Source organism: Pimephales promelas, chromosome 13, assembly GCF_988280905.1.
Source record: "Pimephales promelas chromosome 13, fPimPro1.hap1.1, whole genome shotgun sequence".
NCBI classification, from domain to species: Eukaryota; Metazoa; Chordata; class Actinopteri; order Cypriniformes; family Leuciscidae; genus Pimephales; species Pimephales promelas.
The window spans coordinates 27316730-27333539 of record NC_142781.1 but is presented as its reverse complement, the minus strand read 5'-3'; the positions used below and the strand labels follow the sequence as shown (position 1 = coordinate 27333539).

Genomic DNA, 16810 nt, shown 5'->3' with positions numbered 1-16810 from the left:
GTTAAAAATGACAGATATGTTTCAGTGCTGAGTTTAAATAATGGTGAAGGACAGTCGTATAAGGTCTGTTAATTTACTGCAGAAAATAGCTCAATGCATTCTTCTGTAGCTAATTAATTTTGTCTCTATATTACCATTGTTGCATCAAGAGCGTCATTAAAGCCAGCAGATGTCACTAACTCAACATGACATCACCACATGCAACCCGAATGAGTGGCGAATTATATTCATTTAGCCTATTACCAGAGGCCACATTTACATCAGGAAACATCTGTGTTTTGGTAAACACACACAAACAGGTTTAATGGGCACTTTCCATAGACATATAATGATTTTTATATCAAACAGTACTATCCCCTTACACTAACTGTACCCCTAAACCACAGAAAACCTTCTGCATTTTTACATTTTCAAAATACATTACTTAATTTATGATTTATAAGCTGTTTTAGTGGGGACCAAAAATGTTTGTGAGGACATTTTGTCCCCGTGATGTGTGGATTATCAAGCCACACACACACACACAGGCACACATTTAAAATAACCAATCCATGAGATCAGGCTGAAATAAAACACATATAAGAAATTTTGTTCTCAGGGTATGAGTCAAGGTGAGAACCAAGTCAAGAAGATGAACTAGAGACATAGTCAGGCAGTGACTTGCGCTTTTCATTCATAGTTTGAAACTCAATCAGGTATCCCTTCAAGGGATTCGCTTGGCTGATCTTTAAGCAGAGTAGAACCAGTAAGAGTTGTCAAAACACTTCTGTAAAAGCCTTTTACAGTTTTTCTCAGTCGCTTTGGTACATTTCTCAGATCATAATTGAAATTCTCAAATCTACCTGTTCAATCTTCACATCATTGTATCAGTTGTGCACATAAAAAAAACAGTTTCTCATTTCTTTGAACAAGTTGCAAATGCTTTGGTACATCCATGCAAATGATTATGTGCAATTATCTGCTGTTTCCTTATCAATTGCTTATGTCACGTTGATTAAAATGTACTATAATGGGTCTATGTTGAACAGTCACACCCACCACAACTTTTAGGCGAGCAAGTCTTTGCATGCAAAATGTTGTCGTAATATAGCATTTTCTATACATTTCCATTAGACTTTTTTTCTAAATCTGTCCTGTTCACGTTTCTACTTTTGTTTTTTGTTTTTCGTTGTGCTATGCAGTGCTGTCTTTTCCTTTCTGTATCGCAATTGCATGGTCTGTCAACAAATAACTGTACAAACAGCAAAAGCATAAATGTGAATCTTTTGCAATCAAACTCCCCCACACACTAAGGTGTAACCTACAATTTACAATAATTGTCCTCAAAACTTTAGCCACAGCAGTTTACATCAGAACATCCCTCCAGTGTAAACTGTTGACAACATGACTGAGCAATTTGACTGTCTTATCCGTACACAATGACACAAGGACATTCTGATGGCACTGACATATTCATTGACATAGATGTTTATGTTTGAGAGAGATGAACTAAGTATTTTAAGCAAGAGACTGGCTTTTGCAGAAAATCTGAGGTGTTTTTTGCTATTTGTTTGAGAAAAGCACTTACTGTTTTGGAAATGTCGAGGATGATTGAGAAATACAATAGATTGAGAAAAACTGTAAAATGGCTTCTGAGGGTTAAAAGCCTCTCTATCCAGCATTATGATGAAAGAACAGGTTGTGCAGACCTCGACACTCTTAAAAATAAAGGTTTTTATTGGCATCAATAGATCCACAAAGAACCTTTAACATCTATGGAACCTTACATTCTACTCAAGAATCTTTATATCTGAAAAAGGGTTCTTTATATTATTGAAATGTTCTTCTCGCTGGTCACTATGAGGGTCCTTTTGGGTTCTTCAATGACAGTGAATACAAGACCATAATAGATTGGTTCTGAAGCCAAGGCAATTCTAATTTCAAGATCTGTCTGGACAAAGAACCTTTGTCATCAGAACTTAATGCATAAATGTTTGATGTGCCTGTTTATTTTATTCCTATAAGGATGAGAAAGCAAACCTAACATGAAGCTTAGAATAAAAACATCTCTTAAGGCTATCATGGTTTCAATCTCCAGTGACATTGGACACAAGCAAATAAAGTCTTACATTTTTGTAAAGGAGTGGAGAACTTTCCTCTCTCTCTCTATCTCTCTCTATCTCTCTCTCTCTCTCTCTCTTTCAAATACCTGTTTTTCTAGTTGTCCAGACCCAGTTGGTTTTCTTATTACGTATTTATTGCCATTCTTCCTTCGGTAAATCCCCCCTGCGAGTCACAGAAAGAGCATGAAAGAGCTCCAGGCTAACTCCGATAAGGGGGCGCGCGGACAAAAGCTGCACCTGACGAGTCCAGAAAGCACAATTCCAGTTTGCTCTACTGACGAGAAGTCCAACGTCGTTCTTTCATAAATGGAGATTCAGGGGTTTTAGATTATTTATTTTGGTTTGTTTCAGTGTGGAAGATGGGGAATTAACACATTTAGATGACAGACAGACAGACAGACAGACAGAAAGATAGATAGATAGATAGATAGATAGATAGATAGATAGATAGATAGATAGATAGATAGATAGATAGATAGATAGATAGATAGATAGATAGATAGATAGATAGATAGATAGATAGATAGATAGATAGATAGATAGATAGATAGATAGATAGAACAAAACTGTTTGCTGCTCTCTGCAATGCTGTTCTTATGGCAAGCCGATTTAACATGTATTCCTTTAATATGCTACTGTACATATAGTTTCGTTCCAGTTGTTTTCTAATGGAACCAATAAATTAATAGTAAAACCGGAATAGTCACCAGAATCAACTTGAATATACACAGTCAGGAAGTGTGTGACAATTCCAGTTTGCGCTACTGACGAGTAGTCCAACGTCGTACTTTCATATATGGGGATTCTGGGTTTTAGATTATATATTTGGTTTGTTTTAGTGTGGAAGATGGGGAATTAACACGTATGGCAGACAGGCAAACAGACAGACACAAATACGATAGATAGATAGATAGATAGATAGATAGATAGATAGATAGATAGATAGATAGATAGATAGATAGATAGATAGATAGATAGATAGATAGATAGATAGATAGATAGATAGATAGATAGATAGATAGATAGATAATATCTTATAGATTAACTAAACGAGAAATTGAGAATAATACCAGTCACTATTGGATTTTTTAGTAGTCTAAATAGGTATTAATGGCACCAATAGTTAGTTTAAAGGATTAAATGTTAAGATGGTTTGCCATAGGCTCCCCCTTTACTTGTTCCTGCCTTTCAAAGAAGCCAGTCAACTTTTAGAGACGTGGCTGAAGACATCGCTCATTTCAGCACTAAGTTTTGCGGACAGCACCTCTCTCTCGCTCTCTCTACCAAAACAGGGCAACTTATCACATCCATTTATTGTTTTTAACTCGTTTGCTTTCTAACCACTAAACCGAAATATGGATCACACTTTCTCTGAGGATACCTCAGCCTATGAGAACTTCACAGATGACTGGACATCCGATGGAGGGGAAACGGTGCATTTCATCATTCGCTGCGTTATCCCATCGGTCTACATACTTATCATAACGGTTGGTTTATTGGGCAACATCACTCTTGTGAAAATATTCATCACTACCAGCGCGATGCGAAGTGTCCCAAACATTTTCATCTCCAGCTTGGCCGTGGGAGATCTTTTGCTTTTGGTCACTTGTGTACCAGTGGACGCGTTCAGGTATTTCTATGAAGAATGGATTTTTGGGATTGTGGCTTGTAAGATGATCCCGGTGATCCAGCTCACCTCGGTCGGAGTCTCCGTGTTCACTCTCACGGCACTGAGCGCAGACAGGTAAGGAGGGGAAAAATCCTGAATGAACTGCCACATTCACTACTATGAAAATGAGGACAATGTCTGAAACAACAACTAAAACAAACAAGAGAAATTAGCTCTAAACAACGTGTGTGTTTCGTTGTTTATAGCTCATCCCTCGAGTTTGTAAACAAATAGTTTAACATACATTGCATAGGCTACTGTATATATAGAAATGCGTATATATGCGGACGTTATATATATATATATATATATATATATATATACACACACACACACACACACACACACACACACACACACATACTCTTAGCTTAAGTTGTTTAAAATCCCTCATTAATCACCTGTAGCTGAGAGCAAAATGAATACAAATATACATTGATTTACAGAGGAATTCACCTTGACGCTATATCATGTCCCATTTGGCAAACTGCCTGAAGGGATTCTGTATTACATTTGATTCATGACTCATCAGAGATATATTTCTCAACAACAAAGATGCAGTTCATTTCTCTGACATGTGATGGGGTGCTCAGAGCACAGATTTGGACAGATAAGGAAAGATTGATTGGGCAGTTTGTTTTCATTCTGTACACATAAATATTGTTTTGTAGGCTGGAACTCATCTGTACAGTACAGCCCTGACATTATTATCCTGATTTACTCAACACCGCAGTGAATTCTATTATTGAAAAATGCTGCGTTTTCATAACCAAATTGGACTAAGGCAGCTGTAAATAACAGAGACATCATTATTCCCAAAAGAGCATATTTGGGATAAAGCTTAGAAAAAATGATTGTCCATTCAAGAATACAGTGTGACCATAATCATCAAATATTCTTTTAGCCTGCATGAACTGAAAGGACTGATTAAACGGAATGAATGTTCTCATTAGTAGATTACAGCGCTTCGAATCCTAAATGATGATTGGCAACATAATATTACTGTTTGATTAATTGACAAGCTCTGGCTGCATTAGAGCATTAGTCTGTGAAAGAGCATTACAAATGTGGACGAGTATCTGTGGTGAAGATGACAAATATCTGCTCGGTTTCACTCTGCCTTCTCCTTCACTTTTGTCTCAGTGCTTGGGGGCCTCAGCTAAAGGTGATGACCTTTCCTAGCCTGATTTGTTGCTCAGTCTGTTTGTTGTTAAGCGCACCTGAAAGTTCATTTGTGACACAGTGATTATGCCACAACCCTGGGGTCCAAGCAGTGCTCATTTATTGCTATTGATTTGAAGGCTGCATTAAACGTCCCTTTCCCCAAAACGACAATTGTGATGCAAAATGTAGTCAATGTAAAGTTACTTGGGATAATGAATCTCCTGGCCAAAGGAATTAGGAAGGAGGACAGGTGCATTGGCTGGCTTGCCGTGATATTAAACCAACAGAAAAGGCATCGTCATACAAAATGATTGTTTTGAACACTTAATCTGATTAGCACTTACTCAAGATTCACAGTCATGCGTGAAATAAAATCAAGTTCATTTGCAGGTTATTCGGTTCATAATATGCTCGACTCAGGCTTGTTTACTCGGGGAGAATTCAAGCTGTGATCGTGGCGCTCCCCAGCTTACCCATGCCTCAGGCAGGGCAGTCTATGTTCATTGAGAGAGGAAAAAGCAAGCCCAGGGCAATAAAACCTGGTGGAGGAGCGAAGTCAGGGCGAGGGTGCTGTCATATGAGATTTCCATTTACCTTAGAGATGGCCACTGCAGAATGTCTAAAGTACACATATCAAAACCGACCGGTTTGTCAATAGGAGAAAATTGACAATTTCCTTGGAACAAAAGCAACCAATTTTCCACCATGAATTTCCTCTATTGTTTTTCTTTACTTTATTCAGTCTGTGGGATTTGCAGCCGGAGCAGAATATCGGAAAGAAGTGCACAGGAAATATCGTATTTCGTATAGGACAGCTTTTCTTTTGGGAGAAAAACCTTAGATGAATCATTTATAAGTGTGATCATGTAGTTTTAGACTTAGTATTGCTAAGCGCCAGTGTAAAGGTTTTTTAGGTTCAAGTAGAGAATACAATATCTGATATATATATCAGATATTTTCTTATCTTTTTATGGATTGAAAAAAATCATTTGTCACAACCTTTGAAAGTATTACCATGTTTTAATATTTTGATCTTAATGTTATTTTAATTATATACAATATATATATGAAGAGTTCAGAGGCAAAAGCCTCTAAGTGCCATTTGAAATTTTCTTCTAAAATGATCATTTTTATATATTTAAGTTCAGAAATTTCACTTAAATGGCAATGAAGATTACCTATTAATTGCCATTTAAGTGAAATTACTGAACTTAAATATACAAGCTTGATAAAAATGACCACTCTAGAAGAAAATTTCAAATGGCATTTAGAGGCTTTTGAATCTGAACATTTCATATATTTATATGTGTGTGTGTGTGTGTGTGTGTGTGTGTGTGTAAATTCAGTGTGTGTAAAGTGTTGATGTCATGAATCAAACGGTCATATAATAAGCTTATCTAATAAGAGAAATGCATCTCTGTACATAAATAATTTCTAGGGCTGTGCAAAGATTAATTGTGATTAATCCCATCCAAAATAAAAGTTTGTGTTTACATAATATACATGTGTTTGTGCTGTGTATAATTATTTTGTATATATAAATACACACACATGCATGTATATATTTAAGAAAATGTGTTATTCATCTATAATATATATATATATATATATATATATATATATATATTATGTGTGTGCAAATAATTCTTAAATATGTACATGCACACATGTATTTATGTATACAAAATAAGCATACACCGCACACACACATTGTATATTATGCAAACACAAGATTTTTATTTTGGATGCGATTAATTGCAATTAATCTTTGCACGGCCCTAATAATTTCATTAACATGGAACAGTCATGGAATGAAACTGAATAGAAAATTGAGATGCATCAGTTAAATGACTATTCTTAAAACTTACTTCAATAATAACAGCAGATCTAGTATAAACAGGCACAAATCCTGATGAGGAATAACCATAAACCTTAGCACAGAATCAAATTTGACTTCAGATAAGAACACAGTGTTTTCCCTCAAGCTATGATAAATTGTTGATAAACAAGGACATTTCTCAATTCAATCAATTCTCAACCTGGATGAAAGTCACAGCAATCTCTGTGCTGACAATTCTTCACATGTGTTTCTTTTAGACACAAAGCTATCGTGAATCCCATGGATATCCAGACCTCCAGCGCAGTGTTCTGGACCTGCTTGAAGGCCATCACTATATGGGTTGTCTCAGTGCTGCTGGCTATCCCCGAAGCAGTCTTTTCACAGGTGGTTCACATGCCTGACAAGAACATGACGTTCACCGCTTGTGTGCCGTATCCACTCTCCAACGAGATGCATCCCAAGATCCATTCGATTATGATATTCCTCGTCTACTTCCTCATCCCTCTGAGCATTATCTCTGTTTACTACTACCACATCGCGAAGACACTTGTCAAGAGTGCTCATGATATGCCAGGTGAGATTAGTGAGCACTCCAAAAGACAGGTAAGAGGTTCCAGGGGATGAGCGTAAAGCTCACATGCATGGTTGAATGCCAGTCTTCTGTGTTTGTCACAATAGGTTCTTCTTCAGGCATAGCGGATTGTTGCTTCATTCCATCAATCATGATTTAGATATCACGGTTGAGATAAGAGCACAGATATTTCGGATTTGTCATTGTAAGCACACTTGAAAAAAGGTTAACCTAAAATGTGCTTTATGTGCTAATTGGTGGTGCTAAGCCCGTTCTCATCCTAAGGCGTCATATACTACGCTTTTGCCAATACGTAGACATCCAACGCACACGGCACCCTTTAGCGTCAATAAAGGCGCAGATAAATATGGGGCAGAAGGCGCCTCCTAGTGGTCTAACGCTAACCCTACCCCATACCTAAACCTACCCATACTCTGTGCATGTTATATTGATGCTAAAGGGTGCCGTGTGCGTTGGATGTCTACGCTTTGGCAAAAGCATCGTATATGACGCCTTGGGATGAGAATGCGTAGGAATTTCAGTTCAATTCATCACACCACAGGAAGTAGTATTAGAAGTTTTACTGAACTGCAGAAGAAATGTTTCACAGGTAATACATTATCCAAAATGATCTATTCTACTCTTCTGGTTTGCCAAAAGTTAATTTGTTAAAGATTAAAAAAGTAGTTCACTTTTAAAAAAAAATAACTTTTGCTGACAATTTACTCACCCCCGTGTCATCCAAGATGTCCATGTCTTTCTTTCTTCAGTCGAAAAGAAATTACGGTTTTTGATGAAAATTTTCCAAGATTTTTCTCTATATAATGCACTTTACTTGGAACCAATCGGTTCAAGGTCCAAAAGACAGTTTCATTGCAAACCGCAAACTGTTCAAAAGGCTTTAAAAGATTCCAGACGATGAATAAGGGTCTTGTCAAGTGAAACGATCGCTCATTTAAAAAAAAAATAGCAAAGTTTAAGTTTTATAAGCTCAAATGGTCGCCTTGCTCTGTTCTGTGATGCACGTTCGTGACTCTCCTGTTCGAACTTGTTTAACAAAATGAACAAATCTTTTTTCGTGTCATTTGGTTCATTCAACGAACGAAATGAATGAATTGACTCAGAAAAAGATTCGTTGTCTGGAATCGTTTAAAGCCCTTTATACAGTTTGCAGTTTGCACTGAAACGGTCTTTTGGACCTTGAACCGTTTGGTTACCAGTAAAGTCCATTATATGGAGAAAAATCCTGGAATATTTTCATCAAAAACCTTAATTTCTTTTCAACTTAAGAGAGAATGACATGGACATCTTGGATGACATGGGAGTGAGTAAATTATCAGCAAAAGTTTTTTTTTTTTTTAAAAACTGAACTATATCTATTCATCCATCTATAAATAATTACAAAGAAATGACAAGTAACACATTGAATAACAGGTAAAATTTTAAGTAAAATGAAAGGATTCTCTTGTAAAACGTGGTCCAATAATTGTTTTTACAGTATGTAGTTAAAAATCACAGTTATATGACTTTCAATACATTTGAACCCTGCAGTGTGCTACCTTAATACAAATTCAATTGAATCAGAATGCAAACAACCCTTACGTATTAAAATGTTGATTTGCAGTAACAGCTGTTCTAAATGGAATTGGCCCTTTTATGATGATCTAAAACAATGTTTCTTCCCCAAGAGCCAAACCATAAACATTTTAAGAGAAAGTATAAAACGAACCTCTGCTGAACTGAGGGACACCCTTCACAGAATGCTCCTTTGACAGTTTCTTGAGACAGGGCACTTTATCTTTCGCCGCATGGGCTATGAATCATCAGTTAAGCATTGTTCCAAGGGTCCTTAAGGATGACAGATATTCTCGTTTATATTCTCTTTCAGCAGCTGTTTCAAGGCAGCTAACATTTTATGCTCCCTCTTGCCCTTGATAATACTGTGATCATTCTATGAAATGTACCGTTGGTTTTATCTCTTATGAGTAATCATGCAATCATGTTCATGAGACAAAACATCAATCTATCGTGTTCATCAATCTATCATTCATTTCTCTGAACGGCATGAATAGCTCATTGGGATATAATCTCATGTTTTGCACTGTATGTACTTCATTGAAACGTGTATATTATGCATTATCAGTACTGCAGAATCTCAGGAGCCAACTGATAAAAAAAAATGTTCATAAAGGGATAGTTCTGACATTATTTACTCATTATTTGCTCCAAACCTGTATTTACTTTCCTTATTCTGTGGAAAACAAAAGAAGATATATTCTTTTAAATGAATAAGATGGATTTAAAGCAAAAAACAACATATACTAGTCAAACCTAATTTATATATATATTATTGAGAGAGAAGTCTCTATATTTGATAAAAAAATACAGTATAAAAGTGATATTGTAAAAATATGATTACAGATTAAAATAATTGTTTTCTATTTTAATATATTGAAAAATGTAATTTATTCCGGTAATGGCTGTGACGTTGTGCGGAGAAACAGAGCTGAGGCTGGGTCCAAACGCAGTGTAGCTTTATTAACAAACTTGAAACAAGACACAAGACTAGAAACAAGACTCGAGAGTCATGAAAGCACCAACGTAACACACATAAATTCAAACAACCAACAAAGACAGGGCAGAATAACAGGGCTTAAATAATCAAGGACAAACGAGCTAGACAAGATAACAAGGGGGCGTGAGAAATGAGAAACACCTGGGATAAATAATAGACGGGCAATAACTAATAATGAAAACACACAAAATCACTTCGTGACAATGGCAAAGCAGAATTTTCAGGATTATTACTTCAGTGTCACACGATCCTTCAGAAATCAGTCTAATATGCTGATTTGCTGCTCAAAAAAAAAAAAAAAATTATTATTATCAATGTTGAAAACAGTTTTGCTGATAAAAGGTAGAGTAGGCAATTTTGGAGAGGCAATATGCTGATTTCATGCAGCCGCCATTTTGAAATCGCTCCGGTGGGAAGAAAACCGGAAGTGTCGCTTTTAATCAAAGAGTCGCGAATTTGATGGCGTATTATTCTGTTTAATGTAAAAATTAGTTATTCTAAAAATTTACATACATTTATTTCATACTTTAGACTATATACAGTGAAATTAACTTATAAATAAAATAATTCAGAACGTAAAAAAGAAGCAGGAACAAACTATATATATATATATATATATCAACGCATTCTCACCCCAAGGCGTCACCTTTGACCATGCTTCAATATTTGACGTTTTAGGCGCCCTTTAGCATCACTTACATGACGCGATCCTACGGCGTCATCTAACTGACGCTAAAGGAAAGCGTCAGTTAGAGGACGCGGTTAGGTTTAGGTGTGGGGTACACGCGATCCTAGGCGTCATCTTACTGACGCTAAAGGGCGCCTAAAGCGTCAGATATTGAAGCATGTCCAAATGCTTCCCAAGGCGTCAGTTAAGTGACGCCTTGGGGGTGAGAATGGGCTGTATATATATATATATATATATCCCATATTAGATATTAACATCCAATAGTGTAAATCGAGGTAGCAGCTTCAGGTTGTTAGTCCAAGGTATTGTTGTCTATCTCTACTTCTGGGGTTCTTCCCACTTGAGCCTTGCTTTCGATTTCAAAATGGCGGCTGCGTGAAATCAGCATATAGCAAGCTAGCTTTGAAAGCATGAGAACACATCCTCCCTTCAGCGTCTCCAAAGCCACGCCTCCTCCAAAACACATGAATGCACATTTGTGCCACCTAAATGATGCAGATTCATTTTGCCAATGATAGTGTTGACATAGAAATGCATAATTCCGAGTTCAAGGATGTAAACAGCTCCAAGTAGAACATCACGTGTAGTCAACTCTTTAATTACGGAAATTACAACATGCCGTGAATTCAAATCAAATGCGATGATTTTTTGTTGTTGTTTTTTGTTCTGAGATTTTCACAGAAGGCATGTTTTCATATTTAGACCACTTCTATTACTGATTGCTATCAAAAATCTATAGTATATCTAGAGTATAACAAAGTTTTTCTGAAAAACATTGCCTAGATTTTTGCAGAAACACTTACATTCAAAAGTATGGGATATAATATTTGTTTTAAGAATAGAAAACTAATTAATACTTTAATGTAGCCAAAAGTGACAGTAAAAACATTTATACACTGTAAAAAATAAAAATCTGTAATTACGGTATTACTGGCAGCTGCTTGCCAGTAACTTACTGTAGATTTAAATTATTGTTATTTACTGGCAACAGTTTGTTCAAAGTTAAATGAACATTAAACATTAACAAGTCTTTAGCTTTACAGAATAAAACTAAAATAACAGCCTCATGCAAAGCATTCTGGGAAACAAAATCTGAAGGGGGAAAAAAAACAGAAAAAGGTTGATGAAGATTTCTGGTTCCCAGAATGCTGTGCATTAGATTGTTATTTTATAGTTTTATTCTGTAAAGACAAAGACTTGTTAATGTTTAATGTTCATTTAACTTTGAACAAACTGTTGCCAGTAAATATACATCAATTAAAATCTACAGTAAGTTACTGGCAAACAGCTGCATAACTACAGCGATTTTTTTACAGTGTAAAATCTTTTGAACTCATCACAGTTTCCACAGACAACTTTTCCCAATATTGATAATAATAAATGTTTCTTGAGCAGTGAATCAGCTTATTTTAGAATGATTTCTAAAGGATCATGTGACACTGAAGACTGGAGTAATGACGTTTTTTAAATTGTAATAATATTTACAATTACAATATCACTGTTTTTACTGTAATCAAAGAAACGCAGAGCACAAGAGACATCTTCCAAAACCAATAAAAAAATCGTAATTATTTCAACCTTTTGACCGATAGTGTAGCCGAAACATAAAAACCCATCAGCAAGAACCAAAACGACAATTACCGGGTTCAGAATCAGGCTAGAGGAAGCGGTACTGAACTTGCATGCATTTTTATCGACGTTATCCTCATCAAAAATGCACCTCATGCTTTACTTGAGTGGTCTTATCTGTCAACTTTTCTCCTTCCCTCTATTGAGACGGAAACAAGGAAGCGTCTAGCCAAGATCGTCCTGGTGTTTGTGGGCCTCTTCGCGCTGTGCTGGTTCCCCAACCACGTTCTCTACATGTACCGCTCCTTCAACTATCGGCAGATCGACTCTTCGCTGTCACACCTCATCATCACGCTTGTGGCGCGAGTGTTGAGCTTCTCCAGCTCCTGCATGAACCCATTTGCCCTGTACCTGCTGAGCGAGAGCTTCAGAAGGCATTTCAACAACCAGCTGCTGTGCAGACAGCGCAAATACCAAGAGCGCAACACCAGCTACCTTCAGAGCACTTCTGCTATCCGCATGACCTCCATCAGGAAGAGCGCACCCGCCGTGGCCAACGGGCATGGCCAAAAACCAGGAGTCTGCATTTAGCAGATGTTCTCTTAAGGCTTGGGGACTCACCGAAGTGACCCAGCTGGGTAAATGTGCGTGCGTTGATGCAGGAAATACAGAAGGATTACTGTTGTAAATATTGCATGTATGTTTTTCCCAAAGGTTGCGGCGTCGCTTGAGGGCCAGAATGACATTTGCTTTATTTTTTGAAACATTATCCTTATTGCAAACAGAAAGGAATGGCTATCCAGCTGATAACTGAAGGCTAATTCTATTTCGCCACAAGCTAAACACAATTTCTGCCTGTATAAAATATCAGCTCTGTACATAAGATTGGACTAGAGTTTCCATTATTGTATAATGCTTTTCAGCTCTATCATTTTCCCTTTTTCATCCAGTCAAATGATGAAAATTCAACATTCATCGATGGAAAGTGCACTTAAGACAGTAAATGAATGTTTGGACAAGCAGTTTTGATTTCACCAGGAGAAAAAGCGCATTACAGAGATATCACTTAAATCATCTACATTGGCCACGGTCGCATTCTATTTCTCAGTAATTCACAATAACGATAATAATCAATGATATTCACAATATATTTAATTTAGGCGCAATGACATGGCTCTTTCCAGTGAATTTTAATGTCTATGATAGACCAGACAGGTCACACACTCAAGGGTAAACTGTGGTGATTAGATTAATATATAAACAGATTAGGATTCAACATGAATATAAATTTCTGAGACGCGTTCCCTATAGCTTCCGATATATATGAGTCAAAGGAGAGGAACGCCAAGATCACTGTGGCAGACTAAAATGAATAACGCATGATGTGTATCATTCTTAGATTCACCAACAAATGATATCCTCTAAATCCCTGCATTGCAATATATTATCTTTAAATCATTTTGTTTCCACATCTAATGGTGTGGAATAATCATACAGTTGTGAGGTGGAAATATTACCTATAAACTTTACTGAAACAGGCAGTCATGTTTCGAGCCTTTCATGAGCTCCCAAACCAGCAAAAATGAAATGATTTTGCGCTCTAAACAAAGTTCAATGAGCTTTTTGTGATCTTGTGGTCCTTGAGGAATTATTTTGGTCCTCAAAACATACACACATTTTGCTGCACACAATTTCATTTAGACCTTTAAATCTACCATTGGTCATCATAATATAAATATATAATAAATAATTAATTTTGTTCAAAACAATGAAATCCATTTTAATGGAAAATGTAATTAGTGACTAGTTGAAGAGAGCCTTCTCAACACTGAATCTTTGACCAAAAGCAATGCGTTTTAATATCGCTGACTTGCCTGACATTTGAATTTAACATTTTACAATTTCAAGTAATACACATCTGGTCAAAAGAAAAAAAAAGTTGTGATAGCAAATCATACAAATATTTTTTTTTTTTTACAGTGAAATATAATAAAACAGCAGCAGAAAAAAACAGTAAACAGCGTATTTACAGCATCACGAAGTGGAGTGAAAAGACACGTCAAACTTACCTCCTCAGGAATCGATTGCGCCTGTTCCACAGAAGCAGGATCTAAATATAATACGGAAAGATTGATTAAACAGGCTCACTACCCTTTCCCATCTACTTTATTGGGATTTCACTCTGAGAGTAAATTAAACACATAGATTAAATTAAACAGTGCTCTTATATTGAATCAAGAACAATTCGACCAAATTGGTTAATTATACCTTTAAGGACACATGTAGAAAACAGTAAAGACTGAGAATTTTTGATTATTCTCAGTCAAAGATTTGGTCGAATTTTTCTTGCGTTCATCCCTTTGCTGTTTTCTGCTTATATACAGACATTAATATGATTCTTATTAATTTTGAATTCAACATTAAAAAAGCAATTACTATGAAACTTATTGATTGTAAACTTGTAAACAGTACTATTTGCAGTAATTTATATACAGTATGTATCACAGTCATCAACTCAAAACTGTTGTAACACTTACTGTATGAATGACTCAACATGTAGCCACATGGCCTCCTCTGCTCATTGTAATAAATGATGCACAGATGTGTCTTCTACCAGCCTAGCTGATCTATAGAATGCTATTATGACAATTCAGACATACATGTTGACCACAACAAGGTTATGGATTCTAAATCAATAAGTTTTCATTAAAAATATCAATAGCTAAACTCAACTCAATCAAGATTGATCTATTGAATTAGAAAGAATGTATTTATTGTTAATTTGATTAAGCAGTTCATTTCTTAAGAGTTTATATTTTAATCAGGGATGTTCATCTTCAGCATATAATCTCAGTTGTGCTTACAATGCATGTTTCATTTCCACATTTCAAAATATTCCACAATATTTATTCCACAATTTTCATCATGGGACCTTACTTGAATATCAATGAATTCACGGTTCTATGTGTTGAAATATTACTGGTCAGTTGAATGCGTTCATTGCAAATATGTATTTTAGTGTTTTCTTGAGATTATTTCAATGTATTTGTGAGATTTTCTTAATGTATTATTTGTGAGAAATAAATTGTTCAATAATGTCAGTCAAGATGTGTTAAAAAATACTGCTAAGTTATTAAAGAATTAAAATGAAACAGATTTTTTGGAATTAAGTCTACAAATATGTTATGAACTCAGAACTGGAAGATGCAAAACAACTATTAATTTCTCTAAGCAACTGCAGTCTGCAGTCTATTTTTAAAGACCATAATCTGTTTGTTCCAACCCGGTCTCATCCCAAATCGTCATATAACTGACGTTTTGGGACGTCTTTTGACCATACGTCAATATTCGCCTTTTTAGGGCCCCCTTAAACGTCGGTAGATGAGGTTATGGGATCCTAACTCTACCCCATACCTAAACTTAACCCTAAACCTAACCCGTCACCTAACTGACGTTAAAGGTAAAGCGTCAGTTGTATGACGGCCCGGGATCGCCATCTACCGACGTTTAAGGGGGCCCTAAAAAGGCGGATATTGACGTATGGTCAAAATACGTCCCAAAACGTCAGTTATATGACGATTTGGGATGAGACTGTGTTATTTGTTCAGATAAAGTTTACCTTATTATCATCATAACATTGCTGGATGAGTCAGTGCAAAACATTTCAAAGTCAGATTTTTTTTTTATTTTTTTTTACATTTTATCTCTGTCTCCCAGAATGCTAATGCATTTTTATTTTATTTTATTTATACTATTTTTTATTTATTTTTCACAGTAAAATGGACAGAAAATAACTGTCAATAATTATATATTTAATATAAATCAGTAAAAAAGGGATTTGACTGGTGTTGAAAAATCCTCATAAGGCCTCAAGAAGTGGAGATTTTCCATATAATTGTGAATTGTAATTCAAAGCTGAGAAACTGAGAAAACAAGGCGCTACATTTTAACAGAAATGATAATTAATAACACAAATAAATGATCAGATTAACACAGGGATTTTCTGTCACATATTTGTGCGCATACTCCTTTGACTGGACTAATATTTTAGGTCTTGCTCATACATAATAGAAAATGTCCTTTATGAAAAAATAATGATAGTATGCCTCATTCTATATGTATAGCTACAGTTTAAAAACAAGGTTCATCCATGGAAATAAGATCACCTGTTGTGTGTTTTTCACTTCCCAAGATGCTTTTCCTTTTCCTTTTTTTTTGTGAGAAGGGAGCTTTTTCACATGAAAAGCTTACATTTCCTTTGCAATTTGACAGGAAGAGTGTCAGATCAATCGCTGAGGAGCAGTGAGAAAGGCTTTGAGAGTCTTGGCATTGTGCTAGCAAAAAGCCATGTATTTAAAATGTATATTTTAAATACATGGCTTTTTTAGTAAAAAGCACTAAATCACAACAGCCCTCAGCGAAAGGCTGAACACCGTAGATGGTTAATTACACTTTTCTTTTGAATGTTGCAGAGCCAAATTCCAATTGTCATGCTGGCTTGTGGTCCTGATTGGAAACAGCATGTAAACTGTTTACTATTATTCCCTCTATGAACTGAGATTCTTGGAAAAGTCTTCTAGTGAGCCTAAATACGTAAATTCATTCAGTCGTCATGAAATGGAAGTTACGATG

At 35.9% G+C, this 16810-nt stretch overlaps 1 protein-coding gene across 1 annotated transcript; it reads left to right on the top strand.

Annotated features, from left to right (window-relative positions):
- Nucleotides 1-3349: 3349 nt before the first annotated feature.
- Nucleotides 3350-15451, top strand: nmbr (neuromedin B receptor). Its single transcript, XM_039692608.2, has 3 exons — nt 3350-3846; nt 7033-7378; nt 12386-15451. Exons 1-3 carry the CDS (start codon nt 3458-3460, stop codon nt 12767-12769), a joined length of 1119 nt encoding a protein of 372 aa, XP_039548542.1. The 5' UTR covers nt 3350-3457; the 3' UTR covers nt 12770-15451.
- The last annotated feature ends 1359 nt before the right edge of the window (nt 15452-16810 follow it).